This window comes from Prosopis cineraria, unplaced genomic scaffold (genome assembly GCF_029017545.1).
Source record: "Prosopis cineraria cultivar Desert tree isolate PC_DT_omini unplaced genomic scaffold, ASM2901754v1 PC1, whole genome shotgun sequence".
NCBI lineage: Eukaryota > Viridiplantae > Streptophyta > Magnoliopsida > Fabales > Fabaceae > Prosopis > Prosopis cineraria.
In genome coordinates, this window is record NW_026555332.1 from 39,478,447 (window position 1) to 39,497,894 (window position 19,448).

Genomic DNA, 19,448 nt, shown 5'->3' on the forward strand with positions numbered 1-19,448 from the left:
AATCCCATCAGAAGCTTCGCACTCATCACAACTCTTAGCAGTTTGCCAGTCAAGAATAAACCCTTCATTCATGGCCTCTCTGTACTCATTCATCAACCCTTCACTTGTAATCCCGTCCTTCATCACCGTCACGACAACACTCTCTTCACAAGTATTGGACCAATCAAAACCCTCAGTTTCGTTCCCCGTCACAAACACAAAGGACTGCTTCACACCAGACGTCAAACACGTTATGGGCGACGCATCAGAGGGGTGAGAACTGCAATTGTAATGAAAGCTAAGGTTCAAATTCAAAGGGGAGTGAGAAAGGGGCAATTTCCCAGGGGAACCTTGTGAAGTGCTCTTGGACATGTTTGGTTGAAAGTGTCAACATCAATAAGGTGAACGGTATGATTGTCATAGTCTATGTCGGCGACACGATAATATAACCCAGGAGGTAGAGAGAAAATGGGGTAGCCACCTTGGTCAGAGCAGATGAGGCCGAATTCTTGGTAACCACAGTATTGGTCAGGAGGGGAACCATGAGAGACCCAGAAAGGGTATCTGATTTTGAGCCCATCGGCACAGTTGTAGGTGGGACAAACTGTGGAGGATGAAGTGGAGTTGCTAGCAGAAGCACTGCGGTTGAAGAAGGAAAACAGAGGTAGAAGAAAACATGCGAGTTTCAGCATTACGAAATGTTTCTGTTGATGTTGGATGTATCGGGTTGATTATGGGTTTGGCAGAAAGATGGCGACTTTGGGTCTTGTGAAATGGTTATGATATTTTCTGCTAATATAAAGAAACGAGGTGCAGTTGTGGACAAGTTGACTTTGCCTTGGCGGGGGGACAAGGGACTCAGTGGATGTGAAAACTGAAAGGTACCGTATGGTGATATCGAAAAGGAGGCAAAATCCTCGAAATTTCTTGGTTATTAGAATTATTTCGAGTCTCGATGTTCACACGTTACAGAAATTGCTGAGCAAATGATGACATACAGATCTCAGGTTGAGATCATATTCTGGGGTATAATAGATGGGAAGATACTTGGAATTTAGAATTTCCAATGGATGGAGGTTAAACTGTTAAAGCACTCATGATTTATGAAAATAACTTCTGGAATAATATTTTCATGCAAGTTGTGAATTTCAATTTTTATTTATGAAATATTTTAATTACATTTATATATGAATCTCACCTCAATTTGTGTGTGCGAAATAATCCCCATTTACTAGGTTGGATTTTACTAATAGCATATTAACGTTGATGCTGTACTTGCAGTGGAAAAGAGCAGGGGGAAAATAACGAAGTGAGAAAAGTGGAGAGGTTTTGACACTTTCTCGTGTTTGATTAAAGAGAAAAGAACAAGAAAAGGAGTAAATTTAAAAATAAAAAAAAACATGTGTAACTCACATATTTTTATATTCAATTTTTCTATTCAAATATAGAGAAATTTTGAAGAGAAAATTTAATTTTAAAATTTTTCCATGAATCTTTCATATTTTACCTGTTACCTCCCACCATTTTTATCATAATTTTTCCTTCACTTTAAAATTTAAATTATTTTATATTTAATAATTTAGGAAACAAAAATTAAAATTGGACAAAATAATCTTTTTACTACTAGCATCGAGTAAAATAATTTACAATTATATTTTTATTTAATCAGTAATGTATAGTAAAAATTATATAAATAATATGTTAAAATATTAAATTTTATTCTATACAAATATTTTTCTACAAATAATAAATTTTTTCTTGTCTATATGAGATTAATAGTTTTTCTTTCTTTTCATTTTCTCTCTATCAGCCAAAGTATAGAAAGAAAAAAATTATATCTTGTTTTTTTTTTTCTTCTCTCCATTTTTATCTCACATTTCTCTTCTTTTTATTTTTTCTTGTAATCCAAGCATAGCATGAAACTCAAGCTGAACGAAGATCATTGCAAAACGAAACAAACCTTAAAAATAATACAAAAAAACAAAATGAAGACCATAAAGAAATGAAACAACACGTTGCAGAAGTATAGTTACATGACATAGTGTTTGTGATTTTGTTTAAAGTTGGAAAAACACTGCAACACTGGCCCATTAAGGGCAAGGTTGACCATTTTGAAGGACAGGCCCGGCCCATCATCTTCTTAAAAATGGGCCTACCACCACCAACCTAACAATTACTTCCTACAACCTAACATAACAAAGCCCGATCTAAACACCGAGATGCTAAGGAAACAGTGTTTGAAGGGCTAAAACATTTGGCGATGGCAAGTGGTAAGGTCCTATGTTTATGTAATATGTACAGAATTGGGGTCAAGGCCACCTTGGAGTTGTAGCCCCATCCATGAGAGAAACAGACGGTGTTATATTGCCATCTGACTGTGTCTCTGAGAAGTTATAAGACATGGCAGCATTTACGTACGATGTTGCCGAGAATGTCGCATTCGCCGGCCACTCGCTGCTTCCTCCAATTTGAACATTATCTGTTCCTATTCCGTAGCCTTCCTGTAAGAAACCCACCTGATGATCATATGTCATTCCTAGATTGTTGTTGTTGTTTGGCATTTGCTCCATGTTCTCCCCTGTTCGTAATATATAAATAAATTCCCGATCAATTATTCTAATTAATTAAGGAATCAACAATGATAATCGAGAAAGTTATACTAATTGACAGACCTTGGGTTAGTGTGGAAATGTTAGCCGCCAAAAATGAATCAATTTCCTCCAAGCAATTCCACTTCGCGTATGCTTCCTTCACCAATTTCTCTATGTAGTTCTGCAAATTGACGACATTGTTCTCGTACCAATTAATCAACCGAACAAATAAGTTATATTTAAAATAGTCTCTCTGTTTTTTTTTTTTAGCAGAAATCAAATTAAGAAGATGTGATCAGGAATATAAATTGGGTCATACCCTGTTAAAGTTAGCCGTAATATCCTTGCCCCAGAAGATGTGGCCGCTCATTTCAGCTTTGACGACCTGGCAGGTTGGAGTCAAATAGAGGGCGAAGTGGGGCCCACGGTACAAGTAGAGCTTGGTCCCCATTTCACATGTCCTCGCGTGCTTCACTGTCGCTTCCCACATTTTATCGGACATCCCCATCCCCAGAATCTGCCATATATTCCCACCAGAAATAAAATTACATTCCCACGACCATACATACATATTAATAATTAAGATTATTAACAATTAGATAAACTGGGAAATGGGAATTACCCCTCTGAGTTTCTGAGGATCGATACTTAACAGCTTCAGAAAGTCTTGTACGGTTTTGATATGCGCTGACGACAACTTCTTGTGGAAAGCTCCTTCTTTCCCGATCTTCTCCAGACGCCACACTTCGTCGTCCAACATTGGCGGATGATGTTTCTTGTACACTTCACATCCATTTTAATTTACGTTAGTTTCCTTGTTTAATCACTATACATATATTTGTAACAAGTTGTGATAAGTTAGTTAAATACGTATATATACTGTATTTTGCATAGCTCAATAGTATAAAATTCATGGTTTTCTGCAACAGTGCAAAAAGGTTGCATTGGTGGGACCATGGGAGTCTGCAAGGTTGCGGGAAAAATTAAAGCTTCTAAGCTTAGTTGTGTTTTTGGCCAAAAGATTAGCAATCACTTTCTTGATCTGTAGCCATATATATAAATAAATTAAGGGAGAAAATAAGCGAGAAGAAAAAAATGCAGACAACCATTTACTTGCTGGAAAGGGTGAAAGGGATGTCCAATATATAAATTACACACAGACACATTCTGGATATATATACAGCTATAAAGTGGATAACCATACAAACATACATATATAGATTATTTTACAAATATATACACACAAACACACTCGAGTCTTTGAATTTAGATTACGACCTCAAACTTTCATTTGCAAATATATTTATTATTGTATAAAATTCTGAAATATGATCGAAATTATATATATATTTATAACCTGGGCTTCCCAGAACTATGCCTAACTAGCTATTTTATTTTTCGAAGATTGTATAAATAATTTTTTATTAGAATATTTTTCTTGTTAAAGTTGAATATGTGTGTGTAGCCTAATCTATACAGAGATGATGTTCAAATCATGCCAAATTCCAGTAAAGTTTTACGTCTTTTCTTTCTTTTTCATTGTCTACTTTGTTGCTGGCGTGCAACTTGGAATGATGTGGGACAGTCATTAAAATTAATGTGAAAGATGTAAAGCTGTACATATATAGTTTTAGAACTTCATGAATATCTACACATGTATAGTGTATGTCTGCACATGAAATGTATATCTAATAAATTTTCTTCTTGACTAGGTCTACGTTATATTTATAAAAGAAGAGGTTGATTCAAGAACTGGTATCGACAACCTAATATTATGGTAAACAAATGACACTTGCAAACCAAATGACTGATATATTGATATTATTCTTGTTAATGATGCTAATTAAAAATAAATTGAACCCGAGTGCAGGTCAAAGCTTAAACACCAAAATGTTAAAAATATATGCAAGACCAAGGTGCTTAAATTCGAACCCACTAAATTATGGCCTTTGCTTGCAGAAAGCCAACCAAAACTATGATCAAGAAGTGCAAGTTAATTTGATTGAAGTATATGAAAATAGAATACTTACATTCTCCACGGTGATCCTTGACGACAAAGGCCTCCGTCATGCCCTCACGAATCCGAACACCAAGGTTACTCCCCGGAGCAACTCTGACGGCGACACGGAATTTCCGGCTCCGAATCCAGCTTGAATTGTCGGTGAACTCAATGTCACCGATCGGTGCAATCCCATCCCTCATGGTAAGGTTCAACTCTCCGGTGAGCAAGGGTCGCTTCCCAGCTCTCTCCTTCACTGTGTGTCTATCGAACTCATCGGTGGTCCACGCGTCCTTGTCGCCGGCGGGGAAGTCTCCGTCGAGAACCACCAGCTCCAGCTTGAGGGGTTGGGGGAGACAGGTTCGGACCAATTGGTCACCGTTCTTCTCAACAAGCATGACTTGGATAGGTTTCCCATCACTGTCCAGAATCCTTGTTCCAGTGAATATTGGGAGAGAAAGCTTCTTGCTGAACATTAGCTGATAACCCGATGCTTGAGTCTGATCGATTGCTTCGATTCGCAGAGAAGGAGATCGAGTTATCGAACGTGGAGCACAATGCCTCATCGCTCGTTCAACCTCTTCAGTCACCTAATTAACAACAATAATTGTAAGTTGAATACCATTGCATCCCTCAAGTAATGACTCTTGAGAAGTCTTATGAAGAAGATGAATAATTAATGACTTACAACTCGTCTGAGCAAAGGCTCTAAGGAAGAGAAAAGGTTCTGCATGTTCTTCACCATAACCACTTCTCCTATTATCCTGTCAAACATGTAAAATTGATTATCAGAGCGAGAGATCGGAAAGAGCTTTTTCAAACTAAAGGGATTATTGAAACGAATCGGTGCATCATACGAAGCAAAAGAAGGTCGAGAAGGTCTCATGCGTTTGTCGCTTCGGTTGTCTGGTTCAGGATCAGAATCATCGGGTGAGAACCGTTTGGCTGCCATTTTCGGGAATGATTCGAGAGAGATTCAGGATAGTCAGAGAGACAATAAGGAGTAAGGACTTGGGGGAGGAGGAGGGTGGTGCAAGGTTGCATTCAAGAGGAGGTTTCCTTTTTTTATATACCCTACTGGAGAATTGTAGATATTAATTAAATTGAATATTTAAAATATCAGGAAAAAAAAAAATCAGAAGCTTCTTGGAATGTTGGACGAAACAACCAGGCAAGTATCAGAGACAGCGTTGTGGCCGAGATGCGTTCGTATGATGTAAAGACTTTGACGTCAAAAGCCCCTAAGTCAACCTCTCTCGCTCTCTCTCTTCTCTCTCTCTCTTATATACACATATATGGCTTGCTGATCATGGGCATGTAGGACCTACAAGCTCTGGAATATAGATTGAGATTTAATGGGGCATATATATAATTTAAGGGCAATCTTACAGACTATTACTTGCAATAGCCGAACTAGTGTCGCAGGGACGTGACGCTTGATTAGTAGGTGGCTTCAATCTAATCTAATGGTTGAAATTTTGGCCTCAATAAAAAATTCCAAGGATTATTCAATGGAGTCTAAGTTTGCTTGAATACATCAAACATCTTATTCCTTTGAAATTCAAATACGAGCGTTGAACATACAATTTGTTGAATCGTACAGCTTCGTTACCAGAAATCAAACGAAAAAGAATCCAAGCGTTGGATTCAGATTTGATGAATGCTAAGAGCGAAAAAGGGCCAGAGACGACATATTCGGCAAATTAAATCAAATATGATTAATCTCTGCAGGTTTACATTATATTTTTACTGATTCCCCATTTTAACTCGACCACTTTATGGGGTTGAATTCTCTCGGATGAAATATGGTCAGGTCACCTGCTTCTAGGAAGGGTCGAGTCCGTCGAGTCCGTGTTTGGCTCTTCAGAATTTATTAGTCGTAGTTAATTATGATTGGTTGCTCTTTTTATTTATTTTCTATATATCTTCAAGTGCTCTTTTCAACTTAGAAAAAGTGAAGGCCTTGTCTGCTTACAATATATCATCATTGGGATCAGGGGAGGCTGTATTTGATGGAGACTTTAATTGTCGTGGCACGCTCCTATTTCTCCAATACCTTTTAATTATATGAGATACTTATAATTAAATAACTACAAATAAAATATATCCGCAGATAATATTTCAAAAAAGGTACGTTCATCACATATAAAAATCATACTTATTTGATTATGATAGCTGTCAGTTAATGAATTGAAATGAAATATTATGGGCCCAATAACACTTCTTAAACTCCATATATTGTTTTTATTTAATTACCTATTATTTATAAGTCGAGTAGAGTATGATCAGATTAACAGCAAACATTTTTCAACAAATATTTAACACAGTTACATATTCAAGACTCAACTTCAAGCTTTCCACAACCTATTACTAATTGAGTTATGTGTTCATTGGCTATAGTTATACTTCTTAAACTTACTATAGTGAATATACATACACTCTGAAATTAATTATAACCTTGTCTTTTTAATATTTTAATAATATTGTAAATATTGAATCTATTTATTGACAAAATTTAATTCATCCAAAACCACCCGTATATACCTATAACAATCACACACAGATAATAGGGGGCACAATACCAAAATTATATCACAGCATTATAATAAATCCTGAACTTCTGTTTCAACGAGGAGAAAAATAATAAAAAATGAAAACTAAAAAAATTTAAAATAATAAAAATTTCTTATTTTTAATTTTTTTTAAGTTTTTCTCTTTTTCAAATTTTTTTTTTCTCATCTTTTCATTCATCCAAACCAAGCTTAATAAACCAATTGTTTTTTCGGGGGGGGGGGGGGGGAACAAAAACAAAAAAGCAATATGTACGGTGAACGCAAATGAAAGTGGAGCTTGGGAGCACTTTCCTGTGTCATTGACAATGGCAGTGTTGGTGGGGGCACTCTCAGCTGCTAGTCTCTTCAAACAAACCCACGTGGCACGCGTCCAAAGCCGGCGCGCATTAGCACGCGGAGATGTTGATGCACCTTTTTTTTTTTTTTTTTGAAAAAAAAAAGAAAAGACCCTAATCCTTATAATTTTGTTGTGTTTTATTTTTAATTATTATAGTTTTTTTAATATTTTTAATTTCTATAATTTTAAAAAAATTAAGTGACCTTTATTTTTTAAGTTTCTATAATTTTTTATTTTTTAATAATTTTGAATTTCTAAAAAACTAAAAATACTAAAAAAAATATAAAAATTAAAATTAAAATTCAATAAAATTATAAGGATAAAAAAAAATTTACCAGGATGCTGATGCACTTTAAAAACCTGGCCAACAAACAAGAGAAAGAGACCTCTCATGGGGAAGAGCTTAACTCACTAAGTTGTTATTTCCCAATCATTTTGAATATGTTTTATCAAAATTTAAAAATAAATTTAATTAAATTTATCTTAAAATTTAATAAATTTTTAATTTACTCTTTAATAGAGAAAAAAATTAATTTTTTTACATTTAATAAAGGTAAAAAAGCTAAGATAAACATTTATAAAAAATAGTAAAATTCTTTATAAATATAATTAAAATTAATATTCTCTCTTCATTTTATAAATAGAACTAAAAAAATACTTTCACGGTCTCACCTACAGAACAGGTAATTTAGGTAATTTTTTTTACCAAGTAATTTGGGTAAGTTAGATGGACCAATCTCAATGAGCTTAAAATTAGGAGAAACTTTAAAAAAAAAATATTACTCCTTTTATCCCAATTTATGAAACATTTTTTAAAAAATTCAGCATCCCAAAAGGTGGGATGATTTGATAAAAATAAAATTTTAGTAATAATATTTTTCTAAACCCTTATTATATACATATATATATATTTAATATTCTTTCATAAATAGAGTAATTGAATAAAAAATATTTTTTAATATTTATATTTTTATTGTGAACAAAATAAAATTATAAAGTATATTTAATGAGTTTAATATGTAATTTTTTTAAAATTATTTTATAAATTGAGACTAAGACGGTACTTTTTTTACATTCAAACTTCTCCAAGATTAGCTTGAATGAATTCAAAAATTCAAGTTAAAGCCAAATTGGCCGAATATTCCAAATATTTTAAATGTTTATATGTATATACATGATACATTTTAAATATTCATTATTCTTTTAAGGTTTAGTGCATTTTATGTGTATATTTGAGTACATTGATATATGTATTATTAAAAAAAGTATAAATATTTATATTGTATGGCCCTATCATTTTAAATATGTAAAATATTTTAAAATATATTTTAATAATAATTTTTAAAATTTAAAACCTACACTTTTTTTAATTTTTTTGGATCTTCTAAATTTTTCAAGTATAAATATATTTTTGTAATAAAAAAATAATTAATTTTAAGGGAGAAATTGAAATTGATTTTGAAAATAAAAAGTCTCTCTAACAATTTATTTATTTGGGCAGTCTCGAAAACCCCAAATTATTAAGATAGGATTTTCTTTTTTATCAGAGTATTCCTACAGTCTACAATCATAAAATTAATATCTCAAAAAATTTTGAGTGTCATTCATGTATTTGCGCCTCGGGACTTGATTGTGTGAACTTTTCTTTTTGCTCAGGTTGCTCGAATTGAATCACGCCAAATCGAATTACTTGCACCGCTATTCAATATAATTACTGCCCTCCAAGATTATGATCTAATCAAAATGAATTAATCTTAATTACATAATAATAAAATTAAAATTATTAAAACTATAACTAATTAAATTATAAAAAATTAAAAATAAAAATCATTAGTTAATTAATCTTGATTATTATTTTTTATTAAAATTATCACTAATCTTGATTAAGATTATTTTTTTCTTTTTTAATCAAAAAATTAACTAATCTTAGTTTCTTTTAATTCCTACTTATGTAATTTCTCTCAACAATATAATTATTAAGAATATCTGTAAAGAAAGAAGAATTTGATACTAAGAAAGACAGAAGATAATAGAAAGTTTATACAAATGGCTTATATTAAAAAAGAAAAGGAGTATATATAATTTGGTCAATAGGAATGTTGAACTTTAAATTATAGGTGTAAGAGTAATTTAAATCATAAACTCATATTCAATATATTTTAAATCTTAAATAATTAAAATTAGGATAATATCACCCCTATCATTAAATTAAAACAAGTGTTTGTTACACTTTAAAAAAATATGGCCTAATATGTAATTTTTATTAAATTTTACTTTCTTTCTCTCTTGCCTTCCTTAAAAAAAAATTATACATCAAACTTTAATTTGTTGTTTTATTGGTAATGGATGGGGCAAAATTGCAACAAGTTTAGTTGTTAAGGGTACGAAATGTATTAGATATGAATTTATAATTTAAATTATTATGAATTTATAATTTAAATTATTATGAATTTATAATTTAGGGTTTAATTTAGATATTAATTTTATGTAATTTCAGTTTAAATAAATACCTATGAATGATTTTGACAGCGAAGAGTTTTCCTTTTCCACGTTCCAGATGAAAGACTTAGAACAGTGACGACGCGGTGATTAACACGTCTGGTGTTTGTTTGGCTTTCTGGGTCACCACACCACACACCTTCGTCTCTTTTTGGAATTGATAATTGATAACATAATATGATGTGTGTCATATTCAATTACAACAGTAGTTTCGCCGAAAACGGAATTCCCACCAAACAAGATCTGTCTGCTGGAGCAAATTTTCTACACTGATAGTGATGAGCCTTCTTCTGATCATTATTTTTATTACATATACTTCCAAGGGTTTTATATACGAAGCTCACGTGAAACCTTCAAGCACTTTCTTCGTAATGTTACTACTTGCCACATGACTCTCATCTTCAAATTCTTGCTCTACTTTTCCTTACTATATATATGTATATGATTCATAGGAAACTGTATGGAATCAGAATTTTTATGGGTATAAGTGTCTTATGAGTTTTGTATACTACTATCTGGCATATATTTTAACTAAATAGAATATTACTGGTATCTAATCTGTAATTTTGTGCTTTGATCAAGTTCTCGGAAATTTTCACACTTGACTGTGATCTATAATCTATTAATAATAACTTGGTCATTCTATGTTATTTTATTTGGCAGGAACTAGACCAAGACAAGTATATAGTACAAACAAAATAAATTAATTAGTAAATAAATATTCATTGCTAGTTTCTATGGCTGTCTCAAGGGAATTTTTCCTTTATTCTCATCGATTCCTTCAATTGATTCATCCTTTTCTACTAAAAAAATTGGAGATTGATTTTTCTTTTGTTGTCTATCTATCTTTTCTAGTAATTTTTTTTTTTTTACAGCGATGGAATATTAAGTGTTAGTGAATTTGACTTGAGAGAATGAAAAAAAAATCTATAAATTTACTGCCTTTCGACTTTGAATTAAAATATAATGTTAAACCCACCTATATATATTTTCTTGTGATTAGTTAATCATCATTTTCTCTTGTGAACAATGTATTTTGTCTGGACATTTTTTTAATTTAATAAAAATAATAATAAATAACTAAAAATATATATATAAAGATACAAAAATAAAATTTAATCCTTTTTAGGATTATATTTTCAAAATAAAAAATAATTTAATTAATAAACTTTAATATTATAATCTGCTTATTAGGATTTTATTTCTTTAGCTCTTTAAAACAACTAAAAATATAATAAATGTAAAAAAAATAAAAATTCAATCATTTAAGGATTATTTTTAAAAAAAAAACAACTAAAAAAACTATGGTTAAGAGTGTGTGCGCGCGCGCGCGTGTGAAAACCGAAGGTTCTAGCATTTAACCATCCATTTTGGTCCTTCGTTCTGAAAACACTAGACGAGCAAAGGAAGCACAAAGCAGAACATGCACACACATACACGAAAGGAAGCACAAAGCAGAACATGCACACGCATACATGAAAGGCACAGAGAAAAGAAGCCAAGAGCAGAGCAGGCAGCATCTTGAACTTTCAGCTAGAGATGCACGCATAAACGTTGCAGCAAAAAAAGAAGAGAAAAATAGAGAAAAACAGAGCTGAAAGGAAGCACGCAAACAACTCTCACACGCAATCTTCACCTACTTTAAAGAGGATTGGAGACAAAGGAAAGAGGAAGATCAAGGGAGAGATACATGAGAAGAAAAAAAATAGAGCATGGAGACGAGAAACCAAGGAGAAGAAAACAGATTAAAACAGACAAGAAAAAAGTTAGAGAAGGAAGGCAGAAACAGAGACAAATAGAGACTAAAAAAAGAGCTAGGGACGAAGAGAAGAGGGGGATTGAGAGTGGGAGAGCAGTGGCAACTGAACAGGGACGAGAGAGAAATGAGAAGGGGCTTTGAGAGAGAGAGATTCTGAGAAGGGATTGGAGATGTAAGAGAGGATTCTGAAAAACACGTCTGAGAAAGAGAGAGCACAATAGGTTGAGAGGCTTTTCTTCCTCCTTCCTGTCCATCTATTGCTGACCGTAGTTCGTCCACCATTGTGGGTATGCTAGAGTTGTTTTCATTACTGTAAGAGATCGCTTGTGGAGTTGAGCTGCTACCATTACTTCTGCACTACTCACTTCTATGCTCTGAATCTCGCCAATCTTGCAGTTGGACCCTTGAAGATGATAAGTAGAGAAAATTGGGGGTTTTTGGGGCTTATGTATGTGAGATTTAAGCTACTATGGCAGTGGGCTCTGGGCAAGCTTTTGCAGGGACGTACAACGAATGGATTAAGCTTAGCTAAAATGGTGACTTGAAGCTTGCTAGCTGTTCATTAGAGGGCAAGATCTCACTATCACAAATGTCAGAAGTAACAGTACTTACGTTGTCATCAAAATGGATGGGTGAGTAGGTTTTTCCAACTTTGATTCTATTCTCTTCCTCATTTTTTGACTTTTTTTAGGTTTACCTTTTTATCCTTGTTTTTGAAATGGTGGGAACTTCAGTACCTTTTTTTTAAAAAAGACTTTAATTTTGAAATTATTCTAAAAGAGTCAAACATTAACTATTTAAACTGCAAAGCAAAATGCTGGTGGTGGCAGAAAAATAAAATGATAAAGATATTGAATTAAATATTGTAGTTGAGTGGTTTTGGTAATTAGCAATTGTGTGAGCATGAAGGAAGATAATAAGAGATAAAGGATTGCATTTGGGAATGATGTTGCTTTTTAAATACACTCCAAATCATTGATTAAATCCAAAATATATGATGGTGATGATGATAATCTCATATAGGATTTTAATAATAATGACAAGAGAGGATATATTTACATTTTATTTGCTACGTGAGGTTTTAAGAATCTCCACAGGCATTTAGGATGATCTCATACCATGTAAATCAATAAGATTTTATAGGTGTAAAGATCAAACTTGTATATATTAATATAGATTCTCAAGATCCATCATTAAAATTAACTCTCCTTATATAATTTAAATTAATAAAATATTTAAATCTCATGAGAAATTTCAAGAATCTTTATAAAAAATTAAATTAATTGTCTCATCGTGTAGGATAATAAATTCTCACAGATATCACAATTCTCAAATTTATATGAATAATGTAAAAAATAATAAACATCTTTTATACTATTAATTAATTAAATTAATAAATATAAATTATAATCATATTGTCTAATTAGATCTTTTAGTTATATGAGATTTTTGAATGTCTATAGACCTTTAGAATAATGATCTTACCTTGAAAGTCAATAAAGCTTCGCAAGTATAGCAATTAAGATTTTTTAGTTTAAAAGTATAAGTTATATAATTACGTATACTTAAAATATTTACACTATTTCACTCTTTTATCGTGAGAGATTTTGAAATTTTTGCAGATATTTAGAATAACTATATTATTGTATGAGCTAATAAATCTGCAGGTATAGCAGTTAAATTTTCTAAAAAAAACTAATAAAACATGAAAAATAATTTTAAAACTCTTTTCTTTATTTCCAAAATTCAAAAATTAAGAAAATGATGGAAATTAAAGCACTTTTTGCAATTTAAAAACACACATATTAAAATTTTAGAAATTATTTTATTTACAAAATGATAAATTATTTTTAATTAATTTCTATTTAAAAATATTTTCACCAACAACTTATAAGCCCGAATTACGTGGGCTTTGATCCCCACCACAGGGTATGTAGGTTTCAGAGTCAAATTCTAAATCAAGTCCTCCCTCATAAATAAATAAATATTTCTCACTTAATTCTTATCATTTTTTAAATACGTGAATATAAAAAGGATAATTAAAATAATTATAAAACTTTATTAATAGAGTACAACAAACTTCAGATAACTGTTCTGATGAATGAGTGTTGTGGGGTGCCTAACACCTTCCCTACACTTAACTGACTCTCGAACCTATTTTCTATTTTCATAAACCACCCTTATTCACCATTAAACGGTTTCTCAAGATCTTAGTGGCGACTCCTATTTCTTCGATCTTCTTTTTGAAGGTCGAAACCTTCGCTCTCGTTCTGTCTGTGTTGCATTTTCAGGTGCAACATCCATCCACCATCGCAAGCAAGAGTCACATTGGAGTTGTCACCTTCCATTCTTTAAGGAAGAAAGTTAAAGCTGGCTAGACGTTTAAAATCGAGGAGTTGCCATCTCTTATTCTGCTAAAAGGCTCTTTAATTTTAACCTTCTTATTTCATTGTCCCAAATTTTTTTTCCCAATTGGTCCTTTCACTTGTACAAGCAAGATAATCTACACCAATTAAAATTGATTATCTAAACTAATTTTAAAACTTTTGTAGATAAGGTCGATCTAAAAAATCTATCTTTATCTACGTCAGTTAATTAATTGGTGTAGATATTGACAATTTTATATTGGTTACATAACCAATGTAAATAAAGAGATCAAAAAATAGAATATTTTTTTAAAAAAGTTCATCTACATTGGTTATTTTTTAAAATCAAGTTCTTAGCAATCTTCAATGTAACTTCTAAAAATTTCTAGATCAAGTATATGATTTTGGATAGTTACATTAATGGGAATGAAAGTAAGGTGTTTCAACAGAAAAATTAAAATTGATTCAAACTCAATGAATCCAAAATCAATCATTCACAAAAATGAAAAATAAAAACTAGAATCAATGATAAGCTAGAATCAATTAGAAATTAACATACAAGAAACCCCAAAATTAAAAAAAAAGCTTAGGATTTTGGGTTGCTCGAGTACAGGTGACAAAGCTAAAGAAGAATTGAGGGAAAAGGCAAAGTAGGCCACCATGCCTTGTCTCAATGAATGAATCAAAAAATTTGGATTTGAATCAGCGAATAAAGCTCAGTGAATGTGAACAAATCAAAGAGATGAAATAGGTTTGAATCAAAGAAGCAAAATATGAACCCGAGCATGAGCACAACGAATAAGAAGGCAACGATGAACTAATACAAGCACAAGAACGATAAATATGGGTTTCTAATTTTCAAGTGTGTAAAGATGACGGCAATTGGGCAATGATAAATATACAAAGATAGAGTTTTTCAAAAATTTATAATGAAAATCTACACCAATTATAATTAATAACGATGTAGATATAAAATTTTTAAAAAATACCTACACTAGTTAAATGTTTTAACCACTTTAGTTATATTAGAAAATAATTATTTAAAATTAGAATATATATCTACGATATCTCTCATAATAAAAGAAAATTATAATATATATCTACACTTGTTGCTCATCGAAGCGATGTAGGTATTGTTTTCTATGCTAGTTACTTAGGAAATTGGTGTAAATATCATGTCAAACTCCTATTTATTTATAAAAATGCCACTGTCTTCTATTTCTACACCATTTGTACTGGAAACGATGTTGATGTAGGTGTAAATGGCCCATTTTTCACTAGTATTTGTCTTTCCATTCGTGTTTTGTTTATGTTTTTCTGTTACACATGTATAATATAAGTACTATTTTGTAATATTGAGAAAGTTTTATCTTGAAAGATTTTAAAAGTGAAACAATTCTCTTGAAATATTAAACAAAATTAGAGATCTAGTATGAAACTGTTCGTGGTGAACAACAAATACCAGGCGTGCAAGAAATGCTAAGTCTCAAATGATAACAAAAGGGTCCCGAACTCCCTTACCATAGTTTACTCAGATGTAAAAAGATATAGGGCTTTGGTAGAACAATTGTTTGATTTTATTAACATACAAGAAGCTACAAGTCTAAATTGAAAGTAAAACTAATTGATAAAACTAAGACTACAAGATATAAAAGTATGAGTCTTTGATTGAGTATTGACTCTTTTCTTTTATGTCTTCGTCTTCTATTTATAGTATTAGAGTAGTGATAGCCTCTCCCTTAATACTTAGCATGTTTTGTCGAGGAATCAGGGATATTGTGAAACTCATGGCATGATCTTTATTTTAAATTTCTTATTTTATAAATAGCCCATCTTATCGAGATACCTAGGCACAATGTTCGCAGATTCAAGAATTCCTTATGATCGTGTCTTCTTGTGCCAACAATCCAATGCTTGTAACTGACAGGATTTCAGCATGTTTATTTTATCGTGGCCTTTTTTGAGCTTCGAGGCTAGCCCTTTTGTTTATATTGGGCCTGACTTTTTAATTACTCGGCCTAACTAACCCTGTGACCTATCTAAACGACGTTTCATATTTTAGCATAAACAATGCCTCCTACGTGTTAGTGGTTGATAACGTAAGCCACATGGCACGTTTGAAAAAACTGAAACGTCGCTTCCTTTCTAAGCACCCTTTGTTAATATAAACTCATTTCTTTTCTTGGTCACTTCTCTTACCCTTTCTGCCGTTTCTTAACCTTCAAGCATTTTCTCCCTTACTCTAATCTTTCATTCACTTTTAAATAGTTTTCTCCACTTCTGTCACTGTTTCTACTGTCGCTCCATCTTCCACATCCACTGGAAGTCTGTTTGATTCTCTGGCAACTATCTAAAATCCTATTACCCCACTTGGTGGGTTTATAACGGTACGTATCCGATGGTTAAAACCCTTATTTCCCCTAGATTGGTTCCTTATTCTGATATTTCTTTATTTTCTTTATAAGAAAACTCTTCCTTCTATGATTCCAGTGCTTTTTGGTAAGATTTTTACTTTTCTTATTTAACCCTTCTATTTTATTGGGGAAAATATATTAACCGCTCTTTATTTTTCTCCAGTACTTCTCCTTAGAGTTTTTAAATCTCTAATAAGAGCGACGTCGGGTACCTAACTATTTATCTTGACCTGTCTGAAGTGACGGCCCCTCCTCAACCAAATCCATGGCCGTTGACCTCAGTCAAAAACTTGGTTCTAGCTCAGATAACCTCTCCTTTTCCTGAGTCATCCTGCCAAAAGCTAAGGAACTGGCCCCGATCCCCTTGGGATTGGGTCAACTAGGTGAGACGCTTGAAGCAACATACGTACCCTAATAGAAGGAAATGGGTCTATATGACCTAATTCAACTATCCTTGGCTAATGTTAACATCCCAGTCGACCTTTTGATAGCCCTTTTGAGTTTCTGGGCTCTGGGCTGCAACGCCTTTATTTTTTAGCTCAACCCTATGTCCATTATGTTATGGGATGTCTTTATGTATCTAGGGCTACCTATCACCAGGGAGGAGAATTTCTATGCAATTCTTGAGAGGCATGACTCTTACATCACCCTCTCGGCTGACTTGGAGAGCAAGATTAAGAGCATGAGCTCCTATTTAAAGATCATGGAGTTGTTCTCTGAGAAGCCAGTTGATGAGCCCATCACCCTTACGGAGTACCTAGTCTTCATCTGAATCCTAGCCCCGGGGGGTGGGAAGCTCGTGCAGCTACACTTGATGATTACCCAGTCCTTACTTTGGGACAATCATATAGCCTTAGGGATGATATTTTTGTGCTGCCTCTATGATGGCATGAGGAAGTCACTGATAAAGAATCCCTTTAGCAACTTTCATGGGCTCGTTTGGTTTTCTGAAGCTGTGGATCACGACCTACTTTCCCATTCTCCATTGGGAGCCCTTCCCCAAAGACTCTCATACCACCCATCCCTTCACCTGCCTTATAGGTGGTCATCCGCTTACAAACTCGAAGAACTTCTTTAAGTTTTTTAGTCAGTAAAGCTGGTCTTTGCAAAGGACCTTAAAGGTTTTCAACATTCCAAACTACTGCCTTCCCACTTGATACAGATATTTGGTAGATCGAGAGAATAAGCCCGCCTCACTGCTAAGGGATGAGGTCTTCCTCTCAGCCACTACTCCTTAAAAAATGTGGCTGTCGTACACTAGCTCTTCCTCCAAATCTCTACAAGTCTACTTGGAGTCGTATCATCCTCAACTGGTGGTGAGCCAATTTAAATTAAGCCAGTACATCCCCCCCAGCTTAGTGTGGAGCTGCTGTATCGGGAGGCTATCGACCATATAGCTGTCCTACACACCGCCCAAAGACAATGCAAGGTGGAGCTTGTAGATAGAGATGCCTACCTTCGCTTCAATAAATGGTGGTCCCAGCACTTTAGACGCATAATAAAGAGCTATACCAGTAAGTATTATTTCTTATGTTTAATTTATCTTTTCTTCTTTTCCTTTATAATGCAATATAATCCTATTTTAACTTTTTTGTAGGCTGTGATTGGTCCCAATCACACGTGCTGATGACATTCTTAAGGAAAAACATCAACACTCTTACTACTTTAGAGATCCAGATTGCCCCCTCGTTGTGGACCGTGGTCTAAGGGATGGATCAAGATGATGTGTCCTTTAAAGTCTCAGTCCCCAAGAAACTCGGGGCTAAGAAGATCCATTCCTTAAGTCGCTCGGATAAAGGAGATAGTCTTGATAAGAGGAAGTGGGCTCTGTCTCCTTTACCCAACTTTAAGAGGAGGAAGAAGACAACGCTTCCTCCTATCGATCAACCTTCTTCCATTCCTCTTCCAGTTAGGCCTACTCCCCAAAAAGAAAAGTGCATGCATAAGCACCAATGGACGATAATTATGTTGATAGGATTTGACGACGGCAAGGTGAGTCCCCTTCGATGTGGAGGAATAGAGACCCAGCTCTCAGACCCCCCAAGTGGTTCTTTCCACTGCCGCACCTGAGCCTATGCCTGACCTTCAAGTGGTCACCTCTTTCGCCTCTACCATTCCTGAGCTAATCCTTACGGATCCACTTAAAGTTGCTCAGGACATGGCCCAGGAGGTGATGGGCCATGTAAAAGATTAAGGGGCTGTCATTGAGGTTTGGGGAGCTATGTATGCCATGGCCCTAAATGGTGTTAGTGGTCCAGAAGACCTTGGGCCTGCTATTGACTAGGAATAAGATTTCACTATAGCCCCAGGTGGTGAGCTAAAGCTTAGTGTCAATGAAGTTTAAGGTCCTGCATCTACTGAGGTCCCAAAGATTTTTCCTCCTATCAGTTCGATCCCATCCACCAGCTCAACAAGCACCCTAAAGGTCGGGGACTCTAGGAGGCCCTTGGAAAGACTTCAGGCGATGACTGTAAGGAATACGATAATTGCTAACCTTACTTCTTTTTCTTTACCTTGCTTTGTCAGAGGCGGTTCTTAATGATGCCCTACTAGCCCGCATTCGTGTTCCAAAAATGAACATGGTATTGGATGCTTGGAGGGTCGTGTAGTTTCAACTCAGCCAAGACCCCCTCCTTATCCCTGAGTAAAATTATAAGGAGATGATTCGGGCTCTCGAGGCTGTAGAGAAGGTAGTCTCCATGCCTGAGTTGGCACTCCTTTATACTCAAGTCTTGACATGCTACAGTATTATCAACCATTACCATAAAGAACTCTCCCTTCTTTCAAACTATTTGAAAAATAATTGGTTTGTAAGGAATGAGTATCTTGTTGCCAAGACTTGGATAATTGTTGCCACTAATTGGGTCCTGGAGATCGCTCCTCGCGTGGATCATTTCCAAGCATTATAGGCTAAGGTGGAGGACTTGAGGT

General features: G+C 33.8%; 1 protein-coding gene across 1 annotated transcript; it reads right to left on the minus strand.

Moving 5' to 3' along the window:
• Positions 1-1,965: 1,965 nt before the first annotated feature.
• Positions 1,966-5,597, minus strand: LOC129289310 (protein SAR DEFICIENT 1-like). Its single transcript, XM_054926081.1, has 7 exons — positions 5,427-5,597; positions 5,258-5,333; positions 4,601-5,159; positions 3,193-3,353; positions 2,890-3,087; positions 2,652-2,751; positions 1,966-2,557 (listed from the first exon to the last, which is right to left on the minus strand). Exons 1-7 carry the CDS (start codon positions 5,519-5,521, stop codon positions 2,289-2,291), a joined length of 1,458 nt encoding a protein of 485 aa, XP_054782056.1. The 5' UTR covers positions 5,522-5,597; the 3' UTR covers positions 1,966-2,288.
• Positions 5,598-19,448: the final 13,851 nt, after the last annotated feature.

What these genes read in the sequence shown, in the direction of transcription:
- LOC129289310 (XM_054926081.1), bottom strand. Translation starts at nt 5,521, where the DNA reads ATGGCAGCCAAACGGTTCTCACCCGATGATTCTGATCCTGAACCAGAC. An exon ending in ATCCTCAGAAACTCAGAGGG is followed by an intron (nt 3,088 to 3,192) that starts GTAATTCCCATT and finishes AATATATGGCAG; the next exon opens with ATTCTGGGGATGGGGATGTC. An exon ending in CATTTCCACACTAACCCAAG is followed by an intron (nt 2,558 to 2,651) that starts GTCTGTCAATTA and finishes TATTACGAACAG; the next exon opens with GGGAGAACATGGAGCAAATG.